The following is a 23,233-nucleotide window of genomic DNA, read 5'->3' as shown; positions in this document are numbered from 1 at the left end:
TGGTGGTGCTGGGGGCACCTCACGCTCTGGCCCCATGTCCATGGAGCCATGGGGGTACCTGGGCACTGGGACAAAGGGGTGCCCTGTAGGAGGGAAGATGCTAAGAACCAGGAGAGTCCAGGGCACCAGGATTTGGAAGGAATTAAGATTGAAAGCCCTTTCTTTCCCCTCTGTAACCAGGGAGAGGTGAATTGAGCTGAGACATGGGAAGAGATAGGAAAAGTCTTCCCATGACATTACCAGCACCCATAGGATGGTGAACCCACTACCCCACAAAGCAAACAGTCAGTCTCCAGCTCTCAGTACTACCAGAGGGGTAGGCAGAAGTGAGTATTGGTGAAACCCTTAAGCATAATCCCAGAGAACTCTGCAGAAACTGCTTTTGCTTCCCCAATGGCTCCCCATGGGTCCCAGCAGCACCCACCACTCCTGTCAGCTGCACCCTGGGAGTGTGTCCTCACCACTTGTCTTCTCTCTCCCTTTACTCTGGTGTTGAGTCATTTTCACTCCTTTCTCCTGGTTGTTTTCTGTGAAAAGCAGTAGCAAATCTCTCCCGGCTGTTCATCTCACACCTCCCATGTTCTTTCCTCTCACCGTCTCTGTGCAGCCAAACTCTTTTGACCCAAACATTGTGGGTTAATGCAGTCATCTCCACAGCCCAGGAGGCAGAGGGGAACACAGACCCCTTGGGGAGCAAGTGGGGGACAGCTACAGGCCACCATGTGGGTGCTGATGCTACCACAGGACACTTTGCCATCACTGGAGTTCAGCTGTGGATAGATTTGAGGAGGGGTTGGCTGGAGATGGACTATCCCTCATCCAGTCCTGGCCCCTCTGGATGTTGGAAGTGCCAGTCCCTCCTCCAGGGCTGAAGCAGTGGTGGAAAAATTTGAGTTGATTTGGATTCTTTTCTTATCAGTGTCCCTCGTTCAGCAGGCTCCCAATGGAAACACAGGTCCTATGGCCCTGGCCCTGCTCCAGCAGGGTTGTGCTCCTCACAGGGGACGTCAGCAAGGACCAAAATGACTGCAGCAAGTTCCCACAGAGACTGGGGGTGCAGAGAGGAGAAGGACCTTGGATGGGTGAGATTTATGGGCGATTTTTAGCAATGTTGGGACTGTGCAGCACAGGCATTGGGGCAGCCAGGAGTCCCTTCTCCACTGCTGCAGCCAACTCTATTTAGCTTGGAGGGATGAGGAGAGCAGCAAGGAAGAGAGGAGATGAAAGGCTCAGCCACCCACATTTTGCAGGGGCCTTGATGTATTTCCAGGCTCCTGGCTCAGACAACACTGGGAAAAATGGGAGCAGAGCAGAAAAGCAATGGCAAGGACAGGAGAAAATCCTTCCCCTAGTCCTCATCACAGTACAGGGGTCCTGAGCACCCTCCCAACCCTCCCTTGGTGTAGATGGTGCTGTGCTGGTGCTGAGCCCTTGGGAACAGCAATTCCCCACGGACTTCAGCCCACACCCTCCTCCCAGGCATCACCAGGTGCCCTGGGGCGAGGGCTGAACCTCTCACATGAGGGTGAGGCTTTGGCTCACTCCATTTGCCCAATGGCTCCTCCGGCCAGTGCAGTGACCCCCATGCCCCCACTCTGCCATGTCCTGTGCCAGCTCTGGCCAGAGCCAGCATCTCCTGGAAAGGGCAGAGGGAAGAGCCTCAGGTCTTATCAAGCACCAATATCAGTGGTACCTGAGGATGCTGCAGCCCCAGGTTAGTGAGGACAAGAGAGGACTCCAGCCTGAGGCCATGGTCCCTTGGCTCCACAGCACCTTGCCTTCAGATTAGTGCTGCTGTTTGCCTGGCTTTGACTCCCACTTAGATCTTATTTCTTCTTCTTTTCTGGAACTGACCCTTTGGCCTAATCCTTGCTAAGGTAACCAGGAACCTGGTGACTGGGATGCTCATAAATTAAAGGGCATGTGAACGGCTGCTTCATTAAAAATAGCATCCAGTGGATTTTTCCACTCTGTGCTCTCCAGGCCTGTGCCGGGGAGCCCTCACTGAAAGTGGATGTTGTCACCCACCTCCACCCCCACCCTGTGGGGTTAAAAATACAGTCTGTGCTCTGTAGGACTGAAATAAGGGCCTGGAAAGGGCACAGCATGCAGCATGACAGAGTCATGGAGATCAGCTCACAGTCTGCTTCCAGACCCTGTCCCTGAAAGAATCCCACTGGCCAAGGCCACGTGCCCAGGTACCAGGGACACCAAAGGGGACAGGACACCCCCAGCAGTGTCTAGGGCTGGGTGTGAGCATGCTAGGGAAAACAAACCTTGCACTTGCCAGCTGGGACTGCAACCTCTGCTCTGTGGCATTACCACCAGTATCACCACCTCAAAAATCCATCCTGACCAGCAGTGGGATAAAATTAATCCAACAATGCCCTCTGATGGTGGAAACAAGCTTGATGTGGACGGTGTTGCACCATTACTGGGCCTCATGGGACCAGTTACATTCCCTGGACTTCATCTTGGGCTGTAGGGGACAGATGGGGACAAAGCAGAGGGGCTGCAGGAGAGATGGTGCAGAGAGGGGTCTGATTAATCACAGGCACTGCCCAGCTTTTCTCTCTGTGGTACCAAGGGTGGGATGGGCTCTGATCTGTCCATGCCAGGCTGGATTTGCATCTACACTGGCAATGCCAGGACCAGCCAGGACGTGGGCTGGATGTGGGTCTGGTCCCATGAAAAAGCTGCTACGCAGCTGGGAGAGCTCCTACCCTCATGCCCCCAGACCGAGGGGGGAGACAGTGCTGGTGGAGAGATCACCCCACGCCGCTGATCCCAGGTAACCATGTGTTCCATGGGTCCCCCTGGGCTCTGGTAACACCCAGTGTCTGCCCTGAGCTGGCCCAGAGCTCACCCTGCACATGAGCCACCAGCTCACAGGGACTAGTCCCCTCCTCTGGATAACACATCATCAACATGTCCTGTACCCACCATGGGGAGTTCCTGCCTGGATCACTGCCTCACTGGTGTGGATAAAAAAACCGTGCATTAAGATGCTGCAACATTGATGTGGCATTTCTTTTTCCCCAGCCAGAATCATTCCCCTGCTCCAGAAGAAAATCTTTCCGCATTCTCTTTCTCCTTGTTGGGCTGCTTCTGGTTCAGTAATCTCTCTATGTGTTTCATAAAGCTGGTCTTTTCCAAGCTCAAACCCCATCTCCTCTACCCTTGGTTGGGTGGGATCCTACATTACCTCAACAGCAGCCCTGGCACCTCTCCACATGCCCCCACCCAAGCCAACCCCACAATAAGCAGGACAGAGGGGTGTGGTGGCTTTTATTAGGACCAAAGCCCCTGAGCTGGGTTTGTTTTATTGTCACAGCTAAAGAAAGGTTCAGAGAGGGCCATGCCATGGCAGGCTGAGGTGCAGCCCCCAGAGCACTGCCAGGGAGGAGCAGCAGGCAGCAGGCAGCAGAGACCATGGCCAGGGGCATCAGCACCTGCCCCGCCACCGCCTGGCACCTCGGGGATCCACCTGGGAAAAGGAACGAGATCCGAGGCCTGCAAGGGCACCAAGAGAGCCCTGGTCAGGGATGGGTGGGAAACATGTCCCTGCCACAGCTCTGACGCAAGACAAACCCAGCCACATTTACAGCCCTCCCTCCACCTTGCCAAGGGACAGGTTTCCCTCAGGTTTATCCTCCCACCCCACCCGTGCATCTCCAGCTATGGGACAAGGAAGATCTGAGCTGGGACTCCATCAGCAGGTGACAAGGGCTAATCCAGGACACTCAGCCCACTCCAGCCCACTGAAGTGATGCACCTTCCCTCCATCCTGGTGCCCCAGCCCAGACCTACCTTGCTCTTTGTCTTGTCCTCCAATCTGTCCTCACTTGGGCACTGTAGGAGAACACAGAAGACAAAAACCCCTTGAACTCACCTTGTCTTACTCCCCTTTTGACTCCCAGAAGTGCTGTGTGTTCACTGCAATGTGCACTTGCACATCCCAATCCTGCACACCCCATCCCTGCACACACCTCTCCAAGCAATCCCACACTCCACCATCACTGCCTGCTCCTGGCCAGTGTCCCCTGAGATCCCAGCCTTGGTGACTCTCAGGTGCTCAGTGTCCCCAGCACAATGCCCAGCTCATCTTCCTTGGCTAGCTGGGCTGATCCCCCAGTGTGGGCAGCAGGGCAAGGGGAATTCTGCCCCTCTGCCCCAGCCAGGTGAGACCCCACCTGCAGAGCTGCCTCCAGCCCTGGGGCTCCAGCACAGGAAGGAGCTGGAGCTGCTGGAGTGAGTCCAGAGGAGGCCACAGAGCTGCTCTGAGAGCTGGAGCCCCTCTGCTCTGGAGCCAGGCTGGGAGAGCTGGAGGTGTTCATGTGGAGAAGGGAAGGCTCTGGGGAAGCCTCAGAGCCCCTTCCAGTGCCTAAAGGCTTTTCAGAAGAGCTGGAGAGGTACTTTGGACGAGGGTCTGGAAGGACAGGACAAGGGGAATGGCTTCCCACTGCCAGACAGCAGAGATAGACGGAGAAGGAATTGTTCCCTGTGAGGGTGGGGAGGTCCTGACACGGGTTACCCGGAGAAGCTGTGGCTGCTCCTGGCTCCCTGGAAATGCCCAAGGCCGGGTTGGACAGGGCTTGGAGCAATCTGGGATAGTGGAAGATGTCCCTGCCCATGGCAGGGGGTGGGACTGGGTGAGCTTTAAGATCCCTTCCCACCCAGACCATTGTTCTGTTGCAAGCCCCTGCACAGCTGCACTGAGGATGTGCCTGTGGGGCAATGGGACTGGGGCAGCTGGGTCAGCACTCGTGGAGGGTCCAGCAGCAGCTACCACATGGCTGAGCACTGACCCTGTGCCACGCACCCCGTGCCACACCAACAGCCCTGGAGCTTCCACAGGGACCGGGGTGCTGGGGTTGCCAGACTGGAACCCTGCCTGCGTGGGAAATGGGGCAGAGCGTGTCTGGGAGCAGGAGTGTGCTTGAAAGCCACAGGAGGGAAAATATAAAGACACCACCAGCACAGGAACACACAGAGGGTGTGTGGGCATGGATGCTCCCATGGGCCAAGGAGGGGCTGTGGGGAGCAACACAGGGCAGGCCTGCTCTGGATGCTCTGCTGAGGCAGGGAAATGTGAGTGGGAAGTATGGGCAGGATGTCAAGACCTAAATCAGAGCAGCCCAGATGCAAGGAAGGAGGTCCACACACACCTGGGACAAGAGCAGGGGCAGCCGGTGCTCGGCCAGGCCTCCAGCAGCTCCTCTGGCTCTGCCATTTCTGGTTTCCTCCCCATTTTTTCCCCCCATGAATAAGGAAAGGTGATTTCAAGACGCTTCAAGACCATAAACCCAAGAAGCCCAAAGGTGCAGCTCCACAGGGCTTCCCAGGCTTCCTCACAACCAGGATCAACAAAAAACAGGGACAAACTACAGCACTGGAAAAGGCAGGCAAGGGTTCCTGCTCCTCCTTCCCATAAGCCATTCTCACCTTTCACATCCAGTCTGCAATCTACTGAAGCTTCCCCCAGGGGGTTCACAGCCTTGCAGGTGTAGACACCCCCATCAAAAGGGCCAGGCTTGCGGATTTCCAGGGAGCACACACCCTGATCAATCAGTGCTATGTATTTGGGATCTTCCCGGATCTCCATCTGATTTTTCAACCAGATTATTTTGGGCTGAAAGTTTAAAGCAGGGAGAGAAATTAGAAATCTAATTGTCCCCAAAATGCAGCCACCTCTCTCTGCCTTTGCCTTGGCCCTGCCTGAAGCTTGTGGCCATGGTGGGATTCACAGTCAGAAGTATTTTGAAGATCCAAATCTCCCATTTGTCAGCCCTGACCACTGCTTTACCCTTCCTCCTCCAGCACAGAGGAAGGAGGATATGGCTTAATTTAAGACCAGTCTCTCATCTCCATGCAGAAACACCACAAACGTGCCACAGTTTGACTCAGAGGGCAACTTCAGCCCCTTAACCTCAGCCAACTCTAATCCACCAGCACCAACCAACTCCCATACACCTCCAGCCACCTTGCAAAAAAACCCACTGGTGTCCCCAGGACAAGGTTATACTGTCCATGGAGGAGCCACCGACCTGGGGGAAGCCCCGGACGGAGCAGAAGAGGTGAGTGCTGTAGCCCCGTGTGGTCGTTCGGTCTGTCAGGGGCTGTGTGAACTTTGGAGGCTCCATCATGTCCCGCTGGGGGATCTTCTCTGGCTGGTAAGTGGTTTCTAAAGAAATAATTAGTTCTAGCTGAGGCAGACCTCAGGCTCCCAGGGCTCCCAGGCTGTCCAACATAGGAATTCTGGACAAGATATCCAAACCCACTTCTGTTCCCTCTTGTAAGAAGCCAGATGTCATCTGGACTGACCCAAGAACCTGGCCCTCAGCTCAGAGCAGCCCTGTTTCCTCATCCAATCATGACATGGTAGTGCCCAGGCCCTGCAAGGAACAGGGGGATGCCAGCCCCACTGTGACACATCCTGTGTGCAGCAGGTCAGACCCAGGCCAGGCACACTGTGGACCTCCCACTCCGTCTCCAAATCTTATCCACAGAAATAATAGTTGGAGGGAAGCTCTGCAGATGGCAGAGACTCTAGGTCACTGTGTGCTACCAGGGAGCAGGATGGAAATAGATGGAAAGAGGGTAGGGTTGGTTGGTAGATTTGGCACTGAGCTGTGGGCTGTTCTGCCAGGGCTGTTCTGCCCCTTCCCAGCTCCTGCTTCCATCTCATCCTAGGGATGTCCATGTCTTAGTTCCTCTCAGGGGGCTGAGCATGGCACAAGCTTTCCCCAGAGGAGAAATGAGGTGCAGAGAGGGGGCAGGAGACCTCTGGACCAGCCCAGCAGCATCAACACAACTTCAAGGAAGCCCCACTGCCCCACTGGTCAGGACCACTCTTGGATAACCACCCTCCTCAGCCCCTCAGCCAGGAACATGTCCCCACTTGTCTTCTCGATGTAGGCCACCCCAGAGGCTACTGCAGCGCTGTTGCTGAGCCCACAGATGTTCTCAGAGAACACTCGGAAGGAGTAGGTGTTGCCAATGATGAGGTCGGAGATGGTGCAGCTGGTGCGGGTGCAGCGCTCCAGCACCGTGAACCATTTCTGGAAGGAAAAAAAGGAGGAAAAGAGAGAGCAGTGAGGAATGACAGGCTGGGACAAGGATGGAGAAGGTGTGGGGTGGGGCAGGGAGTACAGCAGTCCCTCTTCCATCAGGGCATCACCAGCAGCAGGAGTGCCCAGGCTCACCCCACTCTTCTTGTCTGACTTCTGCACCCTGTAGCCCTTGATCTCAGAGTTCCCATTGTCCGCAGGGGGGGTCCACTCCAGGGCCACGTTAAAGCCCCATACATCCACCAGCTTCAGGTTCTGGGGAGGGCCGGGTGGCTCTGCAAACACAAACGCCCTCAGGGTGACATCTCAGTTTGCTCTCCCCACATTCTGTACCTTGACAATCCCTTGACCTTGCTTTTAATCTCTTCTTACCCTGATGCAGCACACAAGGGATGAGAAGCTGTGAGGGGCAAGGCTGGCAGAAACTCTGCATCTCCAACCAGAGAAGTTCACATGCATGATCCTTATTGAGGATCCCACTGGAACAGGGACTCCAGAGTCCCTTGCCTTGTTGCTGTCACATCTCATCCCACCCAAAACAACACCTACTCAACTAAGGAGCTCCAGAGTGATCCTGCAGGGTCCCATCCTCAGCTTACCAACCACCTGAATGTCCAGGGTAGCCTTGTCCTCGGCTCCGTTGATGTGCACGGTGAGCTCGTACTTGCCCGAGTCGCCGCGCTGGGCCTGGCGGATGTAGAAGATGGTGTCCCGAGCCGTGTTGCGGATGTTGATGCGGCTGGTGTCCAGGGGCTGCCCTCCCTTGCTCCAGCTCACCTCGGGCTGCGGCTTTCCCTGGAGCAAAAGGCAGGTCAGGAGCCACTTGGGCACATGGTCCCAGCTGGGAAGGACGTGTGGCAGAGTCACCACACTGTGTCCAGCTACCCAAGTGCCACCTCTCCCATCCAGCAGCCCCCGGGAAAGAAGCTGCAGCTGATTCCCATCAGAGTCACTAATGGGAAGCCATCAGGCTCCAAGGATGAGGTGGGAACATGTGGGCTCCCCAAGGAGCTGTACTTGCCAGGGCACAGCTGCGCTCTCACAGCCCAGGTGCTGAGCCCAGGCTCCAGCTTAGCGCAAGGGCTTGAACTGTTCATGTCTGGAGCATGGCCAGTACAGAGTCCAAACTGTCTGTGAGACATGGCATGCACAAGCCCCTCAGCTCAGGGGCCTCTCACTCCCTCTGCTTGCCCAACACATTTCAGAGCCAGCTGCCATGGCAGAGATGCTCTGGTGATGTCCCAGACATGATGAGAGAGATAGCTGAGGAGATAACCTCCAGCCTAGCCCACCAGTGTCAGCATTGCTTCACCATCACACAGCCCTGGGGCTGCCCTCCTTCAAAGGCAGCTGGTCCCCTTTAGGGACCCCAGTGCTCTGCTGTGGGGTCCCAAGGCATGTTGCCAGATCCTGGCCAGGAGCATGAGCTGAACTGGACTTATTGGCTGAGACAGCAGCAACAGCCAGTCCATGTCCTGATGTGTTTGGGGCTGGTCCACTGCAGCATCATCAACAAAGATATAGCAGGGGAAAAATGGGCAGGAAGAGGAAAGAGATCCTCACCCCATCACCCACCCTTGGCCCATAAGACACAGTGACCAGGACAAGTCAGAGCACAGCTGGACCCATAAACTAACCTGCAGGAGCTAATCTGGAGTGAAATGCCCAGCGGATTAAAGCCCAAATCGCCCACGTACCTGAAAGGGGATCATGATGTTCACAGCATCCCCCACACGCCTGATGTAAGTCTCCCGCAGGTGCCGAGGCATGCGGATCTTTGGGAGCTCTGGGGACGGAATTCACACTGTGAGACACGGGACTCCCATTCCTCAGCTGGCTGACCCTCCCCATACACGCCCCTGCTTGGCCATCAAGAAAATCCACTCCAATACGGCCACCTTCTCCCTCTCATCTCCTGGACATTTCTGCTCCCCTGCAGGGCTGTGCTGGCCTATCCCATTGCCTGTATCCCAGAGTGATAGCCATCCCTGAGATCCAAATCCACCAACCCAAGGGCAGCATTCTGATGGATCATTCGCCCCTCTACATTGCTGCCTGGCATGGAAACAGCCTGGCCTCAACCAGAAGAGCCACAACACTACTTATATTGTAACAAGGCAGGGAACAGCATCTTCCAGTTGGGAAATATTTCTCCCCCTGACTTCCAGAGGCACACAGCCCAAATTTCAGCAAGGACAAGGCTTGACCTCCACCTTCCCTGTGCAGCCCAGGCCTCTGAGACACCAAGGAGGTGCCTGGTGATACCAGAGTTGTGGAAGCCTAAGGCTCATGACAAAAGCAAACATCCCCGAGGAAACATAACAAAGACAAGCAAAATCCCCACTGGAGAAAGCTCATGGAGCGTGTCCCCTTCCCAGGGTGGAACAGAAGCTGTACAGCTCTGCTGGCTCAGTGATAATCAGGGATCCCTCTGGAGCCCCTTGTGAAGGAGCTGGGAGTCTGTGCCCGGGTTAAATGCGCACGAGCTTAACCCTGGGGAGGGGGCCTGGCCAGAATAAACCAGGGCTGGGCCAAGCAGCTGTGAGGGCTGGGGAGCACAGGGACAGCACAGGGACAGCACAGGGACAGCACAGGGACAGGCCCCGCAGTCCCAGATGGCCCTCCCTGACAGCTGAGACAGTGCCTGCCCTGCTCCTGCTGTGATTTATGCGGGGATCCATCCCCCATGCTGCCACTTGGGCTCATCAGTCTCAGCAGGGCAGGGAAACCTGACCTCAGGGAGGAATGTTAATTCATGGATGTTTTCCCCAGCTCCCCAGTGCCTCTCTCAGAGGGACTGGGCTGGCCAAGGTCAGCGGCCTCCCAGTGACAAAGTGCCATGGTGAGGAAGGCCTTTCTTCCTGCCCTTGTTCCCTGCAAAATGTGACTCCCCTGCTGATCCTTCATCTGGTTTCTCCTTGTCTCTCTCCACCTCCCAAGCCCACTCATCCCACCTGTTGTTAAGCTCCGTGCTGTCCAATTGCTGCTATTTAAAATCCCCTGGGGTGCTATAAATGAACTGGTGAGATGAACAAAATGCAGGCCTAGAGAAAATGTGAAGGCCAGGAGGCAACAGAAGGGAAGGGAAGGGAAGGGAAGGGAAGGGAAGGGAAGGGAAGGGAAGGGAAGGGAAGGGAAGGGAAGGGAAGGGAAGGGAAGGGAAGGGAAGGGAAGGGAAGGGAAGGGAAGGGAAGGGAAGGGAAGGGAAGGGAAGGGAAGGGAAGGGAAGGGAAGGGAAGGGAAGGGAAGGGAAGGGAAGGGAAGGGAAGGGAAGGGAAGGGAAGGGAAGGGAAGGGAAGGGAAGGGAAGGGAAGGGAAGGGAAGGGAAGGGAAGGGAAGGGAAGGGAAGGGAAGGGAAGGGAAGGGAAGGGAAGGGAAGGGAAGGGAAGGGAAGGGAAGGGAAGGGAAGGGAAGGGAAGGGAAGGGAAGGGAAGGGAAGGGAAGGGAAGGGAAGGGAAGGGAAGGGAAGGGAAGGGAAGGGAAGGGAAGGGAAGGGAAGGGAAGGGAAGGGAAGGGAAGGGAAGGGAAGGGAAGGGAAGGGAAGGGAAGGGGCAAGACCCAGTAGATCAAGTTGTGTGGGGATGTCTCAGCTCTTTGGGTTTTACATCTGTACATGTGCCTGGGACAAAGCTCAGGCAGCAGGTACTGGGTGTGGAAAGCACGATCTGTGCATTTGGCATCTCATGCCAGTCCCTCACACCGCAATTTTCCCAGTTCTATGAGGTTTGGTGGGATGGTTTTGAGATCAGAGGTGAACAGGCGCAGCCAACCACCCCAAAGCCAAATTCACCTCCTCTGAGCACACTGAGAAGATGGACCCTGCAGGACCCTTTCCATGGTCTGATAGTCTTCTCCAAGCCTTTTCCCATGAAAAGCTGGTAGTTCCTGAAAGAACTTTTGTTAGTATTACTATTTTTAAGCAGCTGAAAAATCTGATGTGTTGAATAACAAGAAAACCTGAGCATTAATAATTCCTTCTAGAGGGAAAATTACTCTGTATTTGCTGTTTGGTGAGTGCAAACAGGCCTTGCCATCCTGCATCAGGCTCTGCACATTGGCAGCACCCCGAGCGGAATCCGAGTCTTGCTAAGCATGGGAGCAACTCATTCATTAGCGAGTTCAGCATGATTAAAGTTCCCATGCTCCAGACAACCAGCTCTTGACTTCCCTGAGCTAAATAAACAAAGCTGTCCAATGTGTGCCATGGCATATTCAGGATATTACGCTGCCAAGGGGAGGAGACGTGCTCAGGGGGAGGTGGATTCTGAGCTCTTGCCACTAAATGGGAAAATGTGGTTCTGCCTTTTGAGTCCTTCACCCCCAAATTTTCAACACAAGCAGGATTGGAAAGGTCAGGAAACTTCTGCCAAGGGAACTGGACACAGCCACTGCGAATAACATCTGTCAAAGGCTGGATGGGACCCGTGAGAGGCTGCTCATGCTGCAGGGGTGGGCAGAGATTTCACACAGAAATTCTGCCCACAGGAGCAGAACTCACGGAGGATCTCCCTGATGAGCACTGGCTGCTCCAGAGTGGCCGGGACGCTGGTTCCGCTGGCACTGACAGCCATCACCCGCACGTGGATCTTGTCCCCAGAGCTGAGGTTTGGGATTATGTAGCGGGTGGAAAGAAAAGGCTCCTGGTTCACAGCTTTCCAGTCTGAACCTGCAACAGACCCAGCACAGCACTTTGGATGTGCCATGGATAGACAGACACACCCTGAGCAGCAGGATCAAGCCCCAGAAGGTGAGACCCAGAGGCAAAGAATCCTTTCCTTGGAAATGGGGAAAGATTTAGGGTACCAGCAGAAAAAGGAATTTTGGTGGGGAGGTTGGCCATCCCTGCCAAGGAATGTGGGGTATGAAGTGCTGGCAGGAGCTCAGCACTGGAGCATGAGGACATTTGCAAGCAAGAAAAGGCATCGGGCCAGCGAACACATCCCTGCTGACCAGGTGCATTTCTGAAATGAAAGATCCTTGGAGCTCCCTGCCAGCCACTCTGCTCCTCTCACTGCCCCAGGACAACACTGGGGCTCACCATGTGGCCTCCACAAACCCCTCCACACTGAGCAAGGTCTGCTCAGGATCTGCCCCTGGCCAGATGAACCTCTCCAAGTGTTCTTCCTGCTTGTAAGGGACATCTCAAACTCGGCTCGGAGCCTAGCCCTCCCCCAGCCCCAGCTAACCTGGTTTTGCCATGTGCCAAACCTCTCAAGATGTTTCTAACTTAGAAAATAAACTGCCCCAGTCCCCCAGGGAGTGGGTGTCCCAGGTGGGCAATGAGAGTGACCCACCTATGCCAGGGTGTACCAAGCCCCCATATGCACCTTCAGAACAAGAAGGTCTTGTCAATGCCATTGGAGCAGCCGAATCCCACCAGATCCTCTTTCCTTTCACCACTGGCATTGCTCAAATCAGTCCTCACTCAAATCTCCCATATTTTAGCCAACCAGAGTCTTGTACCAGCCCAACTACAGCAGTCCCGTGGCCCCTGGGTGATGACAGAGGGACTGGAGTTCTCCTGTTCTCCAGCAGACCCAAAGCAAGCCAGGAGAGCATCCAGACTGGGCCCTTAGGGTGGCTGTCAGACAGATCCCTCCAGGAATGGCTGCATCTTTCCTTGTCTCATGCAAGGGCCTCCTCACGCATCCCGCCCAGTCATGGTAACCTTTCCACCTGCAGCCCAGTAATGGAAGCCTCCCACAGCCAAGAATGTGTCCATCATGTGTGCCACAAGCTAAACAGCTGAGGATCAAGTTCCCTGAGGTTCATGGGCCACCTGGGTCTCCCAAACCACTCCAGCCCAGCTTCCCCTTGCAGATCCCCCCAGCCACACAGACCCTTCACTCTCACCCCAAAGCCCAGCAGGGCTTCAAGAGAGTGCCCAAAACACAATCTCATTCACTCAACTCATTCCACCTCCCAGCAATACAACTGGACAACCATGGGCAATTGCTGGACAACTGCTGCCACCTCCCAGCCCACCTGCATCCACCACAGCCACCTTCCTTCCAGACAGAATCAAGTCTGCTGATACATGCCCAGGACCCTTCCCTTCCTCATCCTCCCATTTTATCCCCATTCCTTCCATGCTTCATTTTAAGCAAACATGGGAGGGTTGAACTTTTTTCTCCTGTTTTCTTGAAATACCAACCCAACCCTGAGTCTCTGCAGATCTGGAGTTCATCAGAGACCATCCCAGAGGTTGTTGGTCTCTGCTCCCCCCTAGAGCTAGACATAGCAGTGACTCTAAACCTCCTCCAAGCCCCTGCTAAAGCCATCACTACTGCCTGAAGGCAATGGGATTCCCTGGTCCTTCATGGAAAAGAAATAACCATTCAAAATTGATCCATTTGGGCAAAGAAAGGGAATTGTTGCTGGGGGAAATGCTCTGCTGGGTTCCACCCAGCTCCATCCCATCCCACCCCACAACCATGCACCATCTCTCCATGCTCGTGAGGCAGTAAAGACCAAACCTACTTCCATCTTTGCAGATCTCCACCACATATCCATCCAGGCTTGCCCGGCCCATCTGCTCTGGGGCTTTCCAGGTCAGTGTGAATGAGTTTTCACTCACTTCTTCCACAGCCAAGGACAAGGGGCAGCTGGGTGGCTCTGTAACAAACCCACAGTTGTGACAGCAGGGCTCGAGTACCGGGGCTTTTGGAGGGCAATCACTCAACCTCCAGGTCTGTCTTCAGTCCACCTAATCCCCAGCCCTATCCCACTGCAAAAATATCCTTGATGACTTCATCCCCCCATCCTTTCTCCCTGGCACATGGCCCCTCAAAGCCTTTCTTATGCCCCCTCCCCAGTCCAGTGTTCCCCACTCACCTTCTTTTGGTTTCTCCGGTTTAGGTTCAGGGACTGGGGCTGGAGGTTCAGCTGGAGGAGCTGGGGAACCTTCTTCAGGCACTGAAGTCTCTTCTGCTCCAGCTTCCGTGGAGACGGGAGCAGGTTCATTTGTGGGGGCTGGGGGCTGCTCCGGGGGATGCTCAGGGGCTGGGGGCTGCTCTGGGGGATGCTCAGGGGCTGGGGGCTCTTCAGTAGCTGGGACTGGGGCTGGGGCTGCATCTTGCTTTGGGGCTGCTCCTTCCTTCGGGGCTGGTGCTGCCTTTTTCTTGGCCGCTGCTGGAGCTGGTTTTTTGGCTGGAGGTGCAGATTTGCCGGTCATCGCTGGCAAGGGGGGGATGTTCTGGGGTCTCTGTTCCGGGGTGTCTGCTCTGTTTTGGTGATCCTGCTCCAGACAAAAGATCTCTCTTCTGGATCTGGGGTATGGACTCAGAGGCTGGGGTCCTAGCTCAGGACCAGCAGTCTTCACTCTGGACCAGCGGTCTCTGTTCCAGGACGGCTGTGCAGGGGAGGGGGAACCAGGTCACTGAGCCAGAACAGGGGCTGGGTGACTTTTATAGGCTTTGGCTGGCACTTGTCACCTCCCTGCAAACCAATCTGCCTGCGCAGGCGGGACTGCCAAGAATAGCCACCCAGGACCTGCACATTCAGCAGCCCAGCTGCCCCCTCCTATGGGATGGCAGCACATGGGCCCGGCCTCCCCAGCGGCCCCCTTGGGCTCACTCAGGACTAGGCCAAGGCCAGGTCACCTTTCTTTGGGGACATGGCTCCTGTCCCCAGCACCAGCACCCCTCTGGCTAAGGGTTTACCCCCACCACTGCCACCTCCTCAGCCATCCACTCCCTCCCAGTCCCCACAGACTCTCCCTGAACGCCCTCATGCCCCTTGCCTTCCTTAGCCCCTGCACTAACATCAGATCCGCCCCCCCCCCCAAGCCCTCCCTGTTAATCCTGCATTGACACCCCCCCAACCCACCTGCTGCCCCTCAGATCCTCCCACAGTCCCTGTAACCCCAGACCCCTCTAGTTCCTCTGTCCTTCTTCAGCCTCATACCCAATCCCACTGGGTTGGAAGACAACCTTTGAGTCACCTGGACCAACCTAGCTGCCCATACCCCTAACCCACGTTTCTGGGGAAGATAAGTCACTCCCCAGCCCCATGCCATGTCCTCCAGCCTTTGTTCTGCTCAACCAACCAGCCTTGTCCATGGAGACAAGGTGTGTCATGTCACTCCAGAACCTGTGAACAGCCTCCCTACTGTTACCCCCAAACTCAGATTCACCCCAAATCCCCCCAGTAACCCAGGAAAGCTCCATTAATTCTATGGGTCATAAACCACTGACCCTCTCCTTGTTCCTGTTCCTGTTCTCATGCTGTGCATGATACTCTACTAGAAGTGTCTCTGTATCCCTAACCTTCCTGCAATTAGAGTTGAAAGAGCGTTTTCCCCATTTTCCAGCTAATTCCCTGTCTCCAAGGATGCTGCCCTGAAGTAGACACTCAAGCCTTGCTCTTCTGGGTGCTGGTCCATGGACTCACTGTTCTGTGGTCCCCAGGAAACATCTCCAGACATGGACATCAGGGTCAAGAGGCATCTCTGAGACAGCCAGAGCATGAGGCATGTTCCCTGCCAGGGCCAGATAATCCCATCTTTGCTAACAAGGTTTTCCAGGTGGGGGGAGCTGTGATCACTCAGGAATGGGAGAGGGAGAAAAGAGCAAAGGCGCATTGGCCAGGTTGGTCTTTAAATGCATGGTGACATCCCAAAAAAGAGCCTGAGGGGTGCACCCCAGCTGAAGCAGCATGACTCTTCTGCTCCAGGAGGGATATTTTCTGTCTCCTGGTTATTTGACAGCAGGACAAAGCCAGGATATAATGAGATAATGTTAGTGCCTCAGAGAGGGTCTGTTTGCCCCAAACTGTGTGATAACGCAGATGTTCCTTGAGGAATATGAGTAATAAAAGTTCCACATTACCCAAAATCCCCTTGGAATGCCTGAGGGATGAGATCCTTGAGGCAGGAGTGATATGGGGCTCCCAGGCATTTGTGCTACCGGCATTGATGGGTACTGGCAGTTCATTTTCTGCCCAGAGCACCTTGGAGTGGTTCAAAGTTGCCAAGTTGGTCATGAACCAGAAAATTCCCAGCAGCTGCTTTAGACAGAGAAAGGACAAGTCCTGCTCCCCAGCACAGCAAGGAAGGGCTGGAGAGGATCATCCATCCGTCCTGCTCCAGCTGTCTTTGGCTCCCAGGGGCCAATTGGAGAAGCTCTGGTTTCTCCATATCTTGGCACACCAGGGTTTCATCATGTCTTGGATGACCTTGGCCCCCTCCTTGACCCCTCCACATGGGTCATGCCTTGATGACTCTTTCCATCAGCTCACAGGTGGCCAGTTCCAGACTCCCACAAACATCTGCTAAGGTATCTTCCCTGTGTCTTTCTCAATCATGGTGTCTAATCTGAAGAAAAAAAACCCCACTTCACTGCAGAAAAAAAAGGGCTTGTTTTGATTACATGTTAAGAGAAGCAATTTAAAGAGCTCAGAAAGAAAAATAAATCAATGCCAAAACTCCAGTTTCTAGGGAAACTCTCTGATTTCAATTTGGGGGAATGCAGCTGAAAATTAAATACTTTTCCCAGGAAAAATAAAGAACATCAATGCAATAATTTCACTTAAAGTTCTCAATTTGAAAGAAACTTGGGTCTGTCAACCTGCTCCATGACGTTTGGATGCTTTTGCTCTGTTGACTCAGGGGGTGACTAATAGGTTACGAGCAGATGAATCCAAGTGGTTTGTCACCCACTCTTATCTGGGCCACGTTACTAGAGTTTATTGGCATCTTGTTTACTCACATGTTGAGCAAACCCCAGCAGGGAAACACTGAGGAGCTGCTGTTGTTGATGGCAAAGGCACCACAGGAGGTTGTCCCAGTTCAAAGGGTTTCCCACAGGCTCCAGAGGTGGGAGTCAACATTTCCTTACCCACCACAATGGCTTCACTTGTGGATTCACAATGGGGATGGAGAAACTGCTGCCAGGATTTCACCTCAGGACAGGAGTGGGCTGTATTGGGTGAGGGAGCTCAAATTAGTCTGGTGATGAAAATGAAAATCACACAGAGGGGGCTGTTCCTGCAGGCAGCTGGGAGGGTTGAATATTAAAAATTTTGTGATATTTAAAATATTAGTGCATTTTTTCCTTAAACTCCTAAGTATTTCAGGATTTAGCTGAAGTACAGGTTATCCATGTTTTCCAATGAGAAAAAATCTCATCCTACAAAAATTCGTACTTTTATAAATTGGTTTTGACCCACATTTCCAGCCCACCAAGTCACTGATACATTTCCTTACTTATTTTCCGAGTGAGTATAGGTCTAAATATAGGAAATATCATTTATGTCAGAAAGGATCAGATCCTCCTGATGCCACTGTTATTCCAAATCCCTCTGATGATGCAGCACAGTGGTCGATCATTTTCCAGCTGTGTTTGTTTGACAGGATCCCATTGCAAATAGTTGAATTTGTTCCCCCAAAACATCACATCAGCCCATCCACCCAGACTCCCAGTTCAGGAAAGCAGAGACCTTTCCAGAGGGAATGGGGGAAGCCTCGGGGATGCCTTCCCCACCATGACAGCTGATGTGTCGGTGCAGGGAGAGAGAAGATGCCTCTGACAGCTGGGGCAAATCATGGAGGCTTCCAGAGATTAGGACCATACCCTAAATAGGGCTCCAGGATTAGACAGGAGGTGGTGAGACCTTCCCACTTGCACATCATAAAGCAAAGGGAAGATGCCAAAGGCCTGGAATAAACAAGGAGCTTGTCAGGTAGGAAGGGCTCCCTGAAGCTGTCACATCTTCTGTGCTCATCTCCTCCTGTCCCTGTCCCCATGAACATCTCTGAAGATCCTGGTGGGCTCTTTGCACCCCAGCAAGACTGTGAAAGCATCAGGTGGATGTCACACCCAGGCCACCACAGGCTCTGGGCATCATGGGGTCCTTGGCACAGCCATGGGTTTGGCCAGGGCAGAGGGCAGAGCACCAGTGGATCAGAATGGGCGTCAACAAGGAGAGCCACCCACAGCCTGTATCAGGGGATACCCGGGACTGACAGGGTCCCCACTGCCAACCGCAGTGAGATAAATTCAAAGTCACCACCTCCCCAACCCTGCTCGCATTGGCCATGGGAGACATCAGAGAAGGCCAGAAAAATGCCCAAATCCTCTGAATTTCAGCAGAAAGGAGGTATTCAGCCCCTTCAGGGAGGCTGTTGCTGGTGGTTACTGGAGCTGATTCCTGTGGGGGTCTGTGCCCTCCTTTCAGCGCCTGTTCCTGCCTTTGCCTGTCCCCTTTCCAGGGTTAATTCAGATCTCCAGAAAACTAGGGAGCTCATCTGGAAAGCACACAGTGGTCAACCACAAATGCCAGCAGGGTGTTTAGGTAGGCATGCTCAGTGCCCTACCTACCACCTCCCATATCCCACACCCCTGCTCCTGGCTCCAGCTCCAGCTCCCACAGCATTTCCAGCCTTGCTGTCACTGTGATATTCACAGAGCACTGAGTCAAGCAGCAGAGGCAGGCAGCAGGTGGGCTGGGACCAGGCTAGATTTCCATTTGTCTGTCACACTCAAGTGGATACTTACTTCATCCCAAAGCAATGACTGCAGGCAGGGGGTCCAGGCTTGAGCTGGAACATGGCCTGAGTTCCCCTCCCAAAGCCCCCCAGGAAAGGGCCTATCTAGGTGTCACCCTGAGAAAAGAATTTTAAGCAATATTAAATAATAAAAAATAAAATATTGTTGCCTGGTCCAGAAAAGTCAACCAGGTAATAAAGAGGCATCAACAGGAGCATCTCTGAGGTGCTGAGGGGTATTTCTTGTCTGGTGGACATCCCTAGGCGGGCACTGGTACAGGGTTCTAACAGCCCCTGTCTCTGGAGTTGTCCCTGTCTCTGGGTGCAGCCCAGCTCACCCCAGCAGCATTCAGCAGCACCAGTTTGATTCACTGACTCTCCAGTAATCCTTTCTTCAGGGAAAAAGTTGTTCAGACCTGACACAAGCTGCCCAAGGCAGTGGTGGAGTCCCCAGCCCTGGAAGGGTTCAAAAGCCATATGGATGTGGCAGCTGAGGACGTGGGTTAGTGGTGGCCTTGGCAGTGCTGGGTTAAGGGTTGGACTCAATGACTTTAAGGGTCTTTTCCAACCTAACAGATTATGTAATTCCATGATCAGTCAGGGTTCACTCACCTCCAGGTCCCCCAATATCAGCTCATGAAGCAGCAGGGGGGGTGCCCAGACCTGCACTCTCCCTGCTGGGATCAGGAGCTACCAGCTGCAGCCAGGGGATGCAAACACCCAGAACCAGCTTTTGGGCTGTTATTTTTGGGCTGTAATGGGTTCATTCTCCTCCAAGACAGATGGGGTAGGAAAATAGGAAAACCCATGCAGAGATGTCCTGATTTTGCCCCGTGACTTGCTGGGAGCTGAGCCAGGGAGCTCCGTGTTCGCTCCAGCCTGCGACAGCACTGCAGTGGAAAAACCATCACAGAGGCATCAGCTGCTGCCCACTGCCAAAATGGTTTCCCCAGGGCCACCTGTAGGGCCACCACAACTACAGCCACAGTAGGAGGGGACAGCACAGCCTGATCAGGAGCGCCAGGGCACTGACCTGCAGCAGCTGCACCCAGGGCCAGCTGGGCCTGAGCGTGCTGGGCCAGCAGGAACCCTCACGCACCTTGGCACCACAGCTGTCACCTGCAGTGTGCCCAGGAGCAATGCCAGCCCTGGAGCACTGCTCTGCCTGGGCTGGGTTTTTTCCAGCCCTGCCCTACTTCTGTGGCACTGCAGAGCTCACCTAGGACAGAGAGCCTGCAGGGACTGGGCTGTGTCAGCCCCGGTCTGTTTAGTCTGCCCAGAGTCACCTCTACCAAGGCTTGGGGACAGCAGCTGGAGACGCCAATAAGGCTCTGTCACCACCTGCCCTGTGTCAGGGAGAAGCTGCAATTATCAGCTCAGGTTTTCCTTCGTCATTAAAACTCAGGAGCTCAGAAAGGCCTGAATTGTTTCAAATTGTTTCAAAATTGTTTGCTGGTTTATTCTGAGCATTTGTACCCAGGGACCAGAGCCACACCAACTGCTACTCTGCCCTGAGAGAGGAGCTGGGAGGCTCTGCACAAGGGGAAGGGAACAGCTCAGCCCCAGGCCCCACCAGCACCAAGGGCTAATTTCAATATGGATTAGGACCAGCAGGGAACTCAGTGTTTGCTCTGCACAGGGACAGGCACCACTTCTCAGAGCTTTTCTCCTCTCCGCACCTGCAGTCCCAGGCAGGACCAGGCACTGCCACTCCCCAGAAGGGTGTCCAGCCCTGCCCTAAGGACTTTGAGAGACTGAAACCCCTGCCAGGGTGCACCATGACATTGGCCAGTAACAGCCCAGAGTTAGACACTCATTTGACCTTCAGCATCCCCTTCATCAGTTCCCTATTCCTCCATCAAGGACTTAAGGCCTCGTTGAGTGTTTTCAAGGCCATTGCTCCTACCTAGTCCCTCTTGTAGGACCAACACTGGTGTTTCCACTTCCCCTCCCAGCTCTTCCCATATTTTCTCACATCCAACACCTCCTTTCCTTGCCTTACATGCTTTCATTGGCACCCTCACCTTCCCTGTGCTCTTCTCATCCCCTCCTCCCCCCTTTTCCCTTCAACACACTCCTGGTCCCTGCAGGACTCTGCCAGGCTCCATCCTGGAGCATCCCTGTTCAGCTGAGAGCAGGTAGGACCAGCAGGATGTCCTGCAGCCAGACCCGCCCCAGCCCTGGGGGTGGGTGGTATTGGGCCCAGCCATGTTTCAGATGGGGCAGTGATATCCCAAGGAAGTCCTTGAGGCCAGTGTGATGATGGCCACAAGGGCTGCCTGCAGCTTGCCATGTCTAGGGCGTTTGGGAGGGGCTGTCCCTTCCCAGGATTCTTGGAAGCAAATGGGATCTGGTCCCTTGTTGGGACAGCATGTCTTGGGCCCACCCCACAGCCCTCTCTAACCCAAAGACCTTTATTTGAGAATTTCCCTACTGTTTTCCCCTCCCTGGAAAGTTTGCAGTGTCAGAGGGGCTATGAGAAGGTTTGGAGCATCCCCAAATCCCAGTGACTTGCACCAGGTCCCAGTAAACTGGGAATGCACACCAGTTTGTGTTGTCCAACAGGGCCTAGCTGCATCCTTTCCCTACCGCCACCAGGGAGCATCAGGGGGACATTCAACCCAGCTGTCCCTGGGCTGGCTGCAGCCAAAGTCCTCCAGAGACTGAAATCCTCCGAGCCAAGCTTTGGAAACGCCCGGTCCTTGGAGTCCCTGGTGTACCCAGAGCCAGCTGGGGCCCAGCCCTGTTCTAGATGCAGGGGCTTGCACCCAGGAGCTGCTCCCTGCCCTGTTCAGCACAGCGTGACAGCCCCCTGCCATCCCCAGGGGAAGCATGTCCCCAGAACACCTCCAGAGCAGCTGGCCAAGCCCAGAGAACAATAGGGGCTTGATATGTTGATCCAATAATCTGCAAAGAAACAGCCATGGAAGATGCTCCAATCTCATCCTCCTTGTCCATGAGCAAGTCAATGCCAAAAGGACACTTGGATATTTGCAGGGAAAGGCCAAAACCTCCAGCTGGACATGACCAAGGACAGTGAGAGCCAGGGATGAGGCTGGAGGTGGCTTTGGCTCTTACCCAACTCCTGGGGTTAGGAGGGGGCAGGGATCCCAAGGGCTCCAGAGACAAGAGGAAGATATGTGGGGGTCTTCTACCTCCCAAGAGCTGACTCCTAAGAAGGAGGAGAAATTCTCAGTCACACAAAATCTGAAGGCAGCCCTGGGAGAAGGGCTTGGGGGGTTGGTGCTCAGTGTGCCCCAGATGTGTGCGCTGGGTCTCAGAAACCTCTTTGGCCAGCTGGGCTGATCCCCCAGTGTGGGCAGCAGGGCAAGGGGAATTCTGCCCCTCTGCCCCAGCCAGGTGAGACCCCACCTGCAGAGCTGCCTCCAGCCCTGGGGCTCCAGCACAGGAAGGAGCTGGAGCTGCTGGAGCAATTCCAGGGAAGGCCACGGAGATGCTCCAAGGGCTGGAGCCCCTCTGCTCTGGAGCCAGGCTGGGAGAGCTGGGGGTGTTCATGTGGAGAAGGGAAGGCTCTGGGGAGTAACCTAGAGTCCCCTCCAGTGCCTAAAGAGGCTTCAGGAGAGCTGGAGAGGGACTTTGAACAAGGGCTGGAGGGACAGGACAAGGGGAATGGCTTCCCAGTGCCAGAAGGCAGGGTTAGATGGGATATTGAGAAAGAATAGGGATTCCACCTGTGAGGGTGGTGAGTCCCTGGCCCAGGTTACCCAGAGAACCTGTTGCTGCTCCATCCCTCAAAGTGTCCAAGGCCAGGTTGGACAGGGCTTGGAGCAACCTGGGATAGTGGAAGGTGTCCCTGCCTATGGCAGGAGGTGAGAATGGGATGAGCTTTGAGGTCCCTTCCCACCCAAACTAGTCTGGAATTCCATGGTACAGTGAGCTAGATGCAGGGACCTACTCCTTGCTCTGTGACACAGCAACATGCCGAGGGAGCCCATCCTTTCTGCAGGCTGGAAATGCCCCAGGATCCCACTGGGCAGTGGTGGCTGGAGGTGTCATTCCTGCCCAGTACCTGTAAAGCCCTTGGGATCTCTTGGGGTGCTCTAACATTGCAGGAATGCCAAACGATGTGCAGGGCTGTCACCCGCCCTGGCTGGCACTGAAGGTGAAAAGCTGATTTATTTTCACAACCTGCAAAGCCCTGGGGAGGTGAACATAGCCAGGCTCGGCACCAGTGATGGCTCTTTTCTGTCCCTGGCACTGTGACTTCAAAGTAAAGCATTGGGACTCTCCAAAAGTTCACATCTTCCTGAAAGCCAGGCCGTGACCCAGTCCCATCCCACCACCTGCACAAGGAAAAACACCTTTGCTGGTCCCTTTTTTAATGCTGCTTGTGACCATGGTTAGCTCTTCTTGTGGGGTGCAGGAGAAGCTGTGCTGTCCTTTTGCACCCCAGCACGGCAACCAGGAGGAACGGGGGTGGACACGGAGGGAGCTGCCAGGACCAGTTATCTGATCCCAGCAGCTCCAGTGTAAACTTAGCATGGCCTTTTGGAAAGTACTTGCTGTGGCAAAACACGCAGTAAATCACTGCTCTGAGTGCCAACAATATTTTGAGATTAGCAAATCTTAAAGCTCACTTTAGGGTCGTGGGTTGGAGCCCTGCCAGTGTAACCGGGGGGGTCTTCCTCACCTCATAACCCTCCAGCTCCCAGAGATT

The 23,233-nt window shown here is 54.5% G+C and overlaps 1 protein-coding gene across 2 annotated transcripts; it reads right to left on the bottom strand.

The window, feature by feature from the left end:
• Window positions 1-3,282: 3,282 nt before the first annotated feature.
• On the bottom strand, window positions 3,283-14,449 carry MYBPH (myosin binding protein H). 2 transcript variants are annotated; one of them, XM_030291960.4, is made up of 11 exons: window positions 13,905-14,449; window positions 13,551-13,685; window positions 11,569-11,736; window positions 8,768-8,856; window positions 7,670-7,865; window positions 7,206-7,345; window positions 6,902-7,061; window positions 6,048-6,184; window positions 5,446-5,632; window positions 3,811-3,852; window positions 3,283-3,513 (listed from the first exon to the last, which is right to left on the bottom strand). In XM_030291960.4, exons 1-10 carry the CDS (start codon window positions 14,242-14,244, stop codon window positions 3,842-3,844), a joined length of 1,563 nt encoding a protein of 520 aa, XP_030147820.4. In that variant the 5' UTR covers window positions 14,245-14,449; the 3' UTR covers window positions 3,283-3,513; window positions 3,811-3,841. The 2 variants fall into 2 exon arrangements, with proteins under 2 accessions (XP_030147820.4, XP_041577215.2); XM_041721281.2 differs by having other exon boundaries at window positions 3,283-3,487.
• Between the last annotated feature and the right edge of the window lie 8,784 nt (window positions 14,450-23,233).

This window comes from Taeniopygia guttata, chromosome 26 (assembly GCF_048771995.1).
Source record: "Taeniopygia guttata chromosome 26, bTaeGut7.mat, whole genome shotgun sequence".
Classification (NCBI taxonomy): domain Eukaryota; kingdom Metazoa; phylum Chordata; class Aves; order Passeriformes; family Estrildidae; genus Taeniopygia; species Taeniopygia guttata.
Note: the sequence above shows the minus strand (reverse complement) of the source record. Positions and strands in the feature narration are given on the sequence as shown.